Here is a 6,000-nt window from a genome sequence, read left to right as displayed (position 1 = left end):
GGGATGAAAAATTAATAAAATTCAAGATATGCTAAACAACGGCTTAATGAGCATGTGGGTGAAAGAGGGATTCGTTCTTACAGGGTTTGAGGGTGAGGTTTCGTGGAAGATGTGACATTTGAGAGGAAGGGCATGCCTGGCAGAGCAAGTCATTGGCAAGGCTAAACTGGAAGCCAGGTGGTTGGGGGAGGTGGGCATGCCCGTGTGAAGGAAGCCTAGGGCAGACACCAAAAAACGGCTTAGGGTGAAAGGTGTCTAGGGATGTAGCAGTGCGATGGGAAGGAGGGGCCAGATTCCGCACAGTTTGGAGCCAGAGTGATTGCAAAAGGCCCCTGAACGCGTGCACGAGCTCCACAACAGAGCCGACGTGTTTTCCACAGAGTTGCAGCATCCCTCTCTCTCCTCTTCATCATCCCCAGCTGTCACGCCTCCGTCCCACCCTCTTGGGCCACTGGGAGTTATCGGAGCTCGAACTAGGCTCTTCGCGGTCCTGATCTTCCCTACCCCACACGGCGGGGTCGAGAAAGGGTACCATGGAACGCTGCGTTCCCACCACCGAATAGCCTGGGCTGCCGCCCGCGCGCGTCGTCCCGAAGGAACACGCAGGAGTGCGCAGTCGCGCCGGTTCCGGCGGCGGCCGCTTCCGGGTCACGTGGCCTGGCTTCCGGTCCAGACCACCCCTCTCGGTAGAGACCCGGCCAATCGGCTTCCTTGCTCTGTGCGGTCCGCTGCGCTGTCTCCGGTACTGCAGGCTAGTGTTGGGCAGCTTGGTGCGCACCGCCCAGCCCGCCCCTCCGCTCGCCGCAGCCCCGGCTCCTCCCTCGCCCGGCCCCCGGGGCGGGGTCTGTTGGCTCACCCTCCCCTCGCCGCCTAAGCCTTCCCTCCACTAAGCGGGTCCCCTCCCCACGAGCACCACGGCTTCTTCTTCTCAGCTCAGCGACAGGGGCTTCCCCTCAGCCTCAGCCGCCGCTGGCAGAGCAGCGCCGCGCCCGCGGCCCGCTGCCGCCGTAAGTCCCGGGGGACAAGCTGGGGCGCCGGGGACGGGGAGTGGGCTGGGAGGGTGGGCGCGCCCCCAGCCGCCCCGCGCGCGCCCCGCGACCCCACCCCGCGCCCGCCCGCTCCGCCACTGGGGCGCGACGCCCCGCAACTCACTTCTCTCAGCGTCCGTGTCCCGGGATGCGGGGGTCACAGCCCCGGACGCCGCGGCGGCCCCGCGGCACCTGTGGTTCGGGAAGCCCCTCAAGTTTTGTGGGGCATTTTCGGGAAGGGCCCGCGGCCGGGGGGCGGCGGCGGCCGAGGACCCTTGGCGCCCCCTGCGCGGCGGCGGATGCCATTGTCTGCCCCGCTCCTTGCCTGTCACCTCGCTGGGGCGCGATTGGTGATGGAGTGCGGCCCCGGAGGGAAGCATCGGAGGCGGCCGGACAGAGGACCGCTGGCCCCGAGCCTGCTCCGTGGCCGAGCCCGTTGTTTTTAATACCAGTCTCGAGGAATTGAGGTGCCCTATGATTGGCGGCAAAATCAAAGCATTGTTTTTACCAAGAGGGAGAAAATAGTTGTGTCTTGCTATTCGTCCCGTATCTGCACATCATTTATTTTAAAGAGTGAATTATTTATTCGTCCTATAAAGTGTTAGGGCGGGGGATATAGAACCCTGGTACAGACAGCCTTGAAGCCCTTACTCCTTCGGAAAGCAAACCCCCACCCCTCCTGGCTACCAAGATCCTGGAATACCCGTCTGTTCTTTCCCAAGTTCTGGTAATGGGCTTGCATTAAACGTTGTCCAGTTGGTGCTTTACTTGCTGTCCTCTTCGAATGCCGCTATCTTAACCGGACTGGAATGGGAGGCACTTCGATACCCCAAATACTGTTCGTTAATGTTGTGCCAGTGAAGTGTTTTAAGTGAGGTGCAGTAAGCCAATTTTAACTTTAATAAAGTTAAATTGCTGCATCATACCTTACTCAGTATCTTGCTGATGCCTGTTTGGATTAGTGCAAACAGGGACAATAATTTCGTAGCGAAATTTAGGACCCATTTTATTCTAAATTGGTTGTGTAAATTCTCCCACCCCACGTTCAAATTCAAGATGGTGTGGCGAATATTAAGAATCAGGCTAGGCTAGACTCTTACTTGCAGTAACACTATTAAAGGAACTTAGAGTAGTTAAAAGAAATAAAAATACCTGTGTGAAACAACAGATTTGCAGATTCCAAATAAATATATACAACATAGTACATGTAAAATACACTGGAATTCAGCATTCACTCCATCTGTAAATGCTATTTTTAAAATTTTTAAATGAAGTATTTTGTATAATGTTTCTGAATGTACATTATTTGGGCTTTTTAAAGGTTTATGTTCCCTTTCATAATACATTACCACTTTATTGTGTGCGTATTTATGTTGGAATTTTTAAAAAGTGAGATGAGAAGGGATACATAAAATTAGGCTTTTATTAAGGAAAATGTGTGTTTATGGGATATTTTGGGTTAATATTTTAGATCTTTTGTTTATGTAAGCATACAAATAATATTGACTGTAAACTGTAATTGAAAAATAAAAATAAAATATGTAAGCATAAACTGAAGAAAGTGATAGCAGCCTGCCTACAAGTAATTCATCCTGGAACAAGAACAGCCTAAGGGTGAAAAATAGTAGGTCTTCTGTATCTTTCAAATGTACCTAACCCAGTTGATGTTAACAATTCTCTTTGGATGCATATAGAGAGTGTGGAATGTATAGCACAGATAGACAATAGTTTCTTAAATTGCAAGAATTGTCTTTCTTTTACCACAAAATTTTCACTTCAACTTAATGCCTGTTTTTCTTTTTATTCTGCAGATTCCAAACTTAAGTGGAACAGGGTGGGGTGGGGAGCTCTGCATCTGGTGGGAATATATTTCTACAAGAATTTCTGGCTATTTTAACTGGCATAGAAATATTGATGGCTACTAATCATTCATCAGTCAAACTCCCTGCCCACCAAGCTTCTCTGTGAAACATGTCATCTTAATCGTAACTTTATTGAATCAAAATATTGCACGTAATGTTGATTCTATTTATCTTAACAGATGCAGTTTATGTTGCTTTTTAGTCGTCAGGGAAAGCTTCGGCTGCAGAAATGGTATGTCCCACTATCAGACAAAGAGAAGAAAAAGATCACAAGAGAACTTGTTCAAACCGTTTTAGCACGGAAGCCTAAAATGTGCAGCTTTCTTGAGTGGCGAGATCTGAAGATTGTTTACAAGAGGTATAATTTTTATTTTTCAGAAAGGTGAAAGAGCAGAATAAGATGTTGGTCATTTGTAATCTGGAAATTGCAGACTTTTGAGAGAACAGTTAACAAAGATTTAGATGAAAAAGGTTTTAAGTTAAAGCTTTGTATTTTTTTAAAATAACTTGTTTTTATTACCCAGGCTAACATGATACAATCAGGGAAGTTGTTGTAAAATTAATTATATAATTAAAGTCTTAATCATCTTTTTAAGAAAAATTCAGTGAATTCATCCCTTTGCAGGGGGAAATAGAATCAGTATTTTAAATTGTGAGTAATTCTCTGAATTTGGATAAGCATTTCCTCCCACTTCTATCTATAAAGTAATGACTGATAATTGACATGCCTTTCATCTGACTTTTAGAATCTTATTCACTTTTAAACACCTTGAATACATAGACCATTCGAGTCCTATAAATGTTTAAAAATTTTGTGTATATACAGGATCTATTAGTAGTGTTTATTGATTTGATGTATACTTGTTGCTGTGGTAGAGGTGTGATTAGATCTGATAGATAATTTTGCCAAGAATAAAGTAAAAAATTTTTAACACTAGTCTTTTTTTAAAATGCATATATCTTTATTAGCATCTGAAACTCTTAATACCTTAAAATAAATTTCTCAAGATTGTTCTAATCATGTTAAAAGAAGTATAATAAATATTTTTTCCCTATTTCTCTACCCTTAGGAATAATTTACTGTTTTTAAGATACAAGGGTTGCTGCATGTGAAAAATTCTCTTCTATGGGGGATGGGTAGAGAACTAACAATATGGACTACGAGGAGGGTTGAAGAGAAATCTGGGTTTTATCGCAGCTTTCCTGTATTCCACTCCAAGTGTGGATGGTGCATATTGTGGGGGAAATAGTGGAGGAAATAAGGGAGATTATAAGACATTTTGAATTTAAAAAATACTGTAGACTCCTTTCTCCAATAAAATGAATTTAGTCATCTTTGGGTGCTTTTATATCCAGTGTTTGGTTTAGTACTTGTTGAGAAAAAGTCATAGCATTTTAGAGCTGGGAAATGTCTTAGAATATCTAGTTAAGTGATTTTTTTTTAATTGAGGTAACTTGACATATAAATTATGTTACTTTTTATATGATTAAAAAAAAGCTTTTTGCCCCAAGGATAGAACCTTAAATGAAACAAATGGAAGTGGAGGTGCTCTTGTAGAATAAAGACTGGGATCCTGTACCCCTGCTCACTTGGCCTCTACCCTCTGTATAGGAGATGGTTCCTGAGTTTGAAAACTACTACTGTTGATCAAACTTCAATTTTTTTAAAAAAATGAGGATTTGGGAGAAGTGACTTGTCCAAGGTCATATGTTAGTGACTGACATGGGGGCTACAGCTCAAATCTTAAGCTTGGAGGCAAAGGATTTGAACAGTGATCAAAAAAGATTTGCTCTTTGTAATTGGAGAATGGGGTGGGGAGGGGTGAGGAGGGGAGGCGGGGAAGGACTGAGACTGGAAACTGAGGGGGGATCTGTTTGGAGACCGAATTATAATGAGTCCCTGAAAGAAGACCTCTTGCTGTGTGCTCAGCAGGTGGAAAGAGCTGTTACCCAGGTAAATTTAACAAGACTTGGTCACTGCTAGAAGGTGGGAGGGCAGCGAAAGAAGGGGGAGAATGGAGGAATTCCACATTTCTGGTTCCACTGACAGGCTGAATGGTGAGGTGGTAGATAAGTTGACTTTGAGGTGCCTATGTGACTTCCATTTGGAGATGCCTAGTTTTCTTGGAGTAGGCATAGGCATGGAAGTTTGGGGGGTAATTAGGCATAATGTGTTAGACCACCAACATTCAAGTAGGAGGAAAAGGGGGGGAGAAGGTAAGCATAGGGCCAGTAACATGAGAAGAAGAGAGAGTCACCGGTGCCAAATGTTGCATAAAGTTCAATTACAGTAAAGAAAGACTATTAGATTTTACAGTGAGCATTTCATACAATGCCCTTTGTGGGAACATTTTCAGTGGAATACAAAAGACAGAGCTCTCCAAAAAAATGGGGTGAAGAGGTGGAGACATTTAAACAGTAAGTATAGATTATTTGGGGAGCTTTGCTCTGAAGGACAGAAGACGTGGTAACCAACCATAAACATAGGAGTGGGGACAGGGTTTTAAAAAAGATGTGAGAGACGCAAGCTTATTTCTAGATAGGGGAAGGAGTCCCCCGTGTGGAGGAGGAAAATACCAGCAAGGGAATGAATCCCAGGAATGGAGATTCCTGCAGCGGAAGGAAATGGCCTGTTAAACAGAAGGATGAAAAGCGCTAGTTGGTGTGCTTACATGCAGTATTCAGCATACCCATCTTGGGCTACTGATTTTTCTTTTAAAGGCTATAAAGGGAAATGTAACCTGACTCTGATACTTGCCTCAAACTCCTATAAATAAAAGGTGCACTTAAAAAAAGGCTTTATCAAGACAAAATGCACATACAAAAGTTAAATTTAATCTGTTTTTCTATGCATACTGAAAACATCTATTGTACTAAGGACATATTTATTCACATAAACAGGTGATTATTTGTCCCTAGTCCAGCTGGAAGAGAAGACCTTTCAGGCAAAAGAATTACTACCACTTAGCTCCAGAGAAATTCTGAACTAGCACTTAGCTTTCTGTCTTCCTTCCTCAAGTAGTCTCATCCACTTTATCCCTTCTGAACATTTTGCATAACAATTCCCCGTCAGTTTATAATGTTTTTTATTTAAACTGATGAACAAAAAG

At 44.0% G+C, this 6,000-nt stretch overlaps 1 protein-coding gene across 7 annotated transcripts in view; it reads left to right on the top strand.

The window, feature by feature from the left end:
* The first annotated feature begins 358 nt into the window (after positions 1-358).
* AP1S2 (adaptor related protein complex 1 subunit sigma 2) overlaps positions 359-6,000 on the top strand; it is a 28,958-nt gene continuing 23,316 nt past the window's right edge. For 2 of the 7 annotated variants that reach the window (XR_013959814.1, XM_080653919.1), the window contains exons 1-2: positions 750-1,007; positions 3,070-3,248. Coding sequence is in view for 5 of the 7 variants with exons in the window: in XM_080653919.1 (XP_080510045.1) it covers positions 3,070-3,248 (179 nt within the window). In the remaining 2 variants the exon portion in view is untranslated. Of the gene's footprint in view, positions 1,008-3,069; positions 3,249-6,000 lie in introns of all 7 variants that reach the window. The other 5 variants (XM_080653921.1, XM_080653920.1, XR_013959815.1 and 2 more) reach the window with 5 other exon arrangements.

Source organism: Plecotus auritus (assembly GCF_963455305.1).
Source record: "Plecotus auritus genome assembly, chromosome: X".
Taxonomy (NCBI): domain Eukaryota; kingdom Metazoa; phylum Chordata; class Mammalia; order Chiroptera; family Vespertilionidae; genus Plecotus; species Plecotus auritus.
Note: the sequence above shows the minus strand (reverse complement) of the source record. Positions and strands in the feature narration are given on the sequence as shown.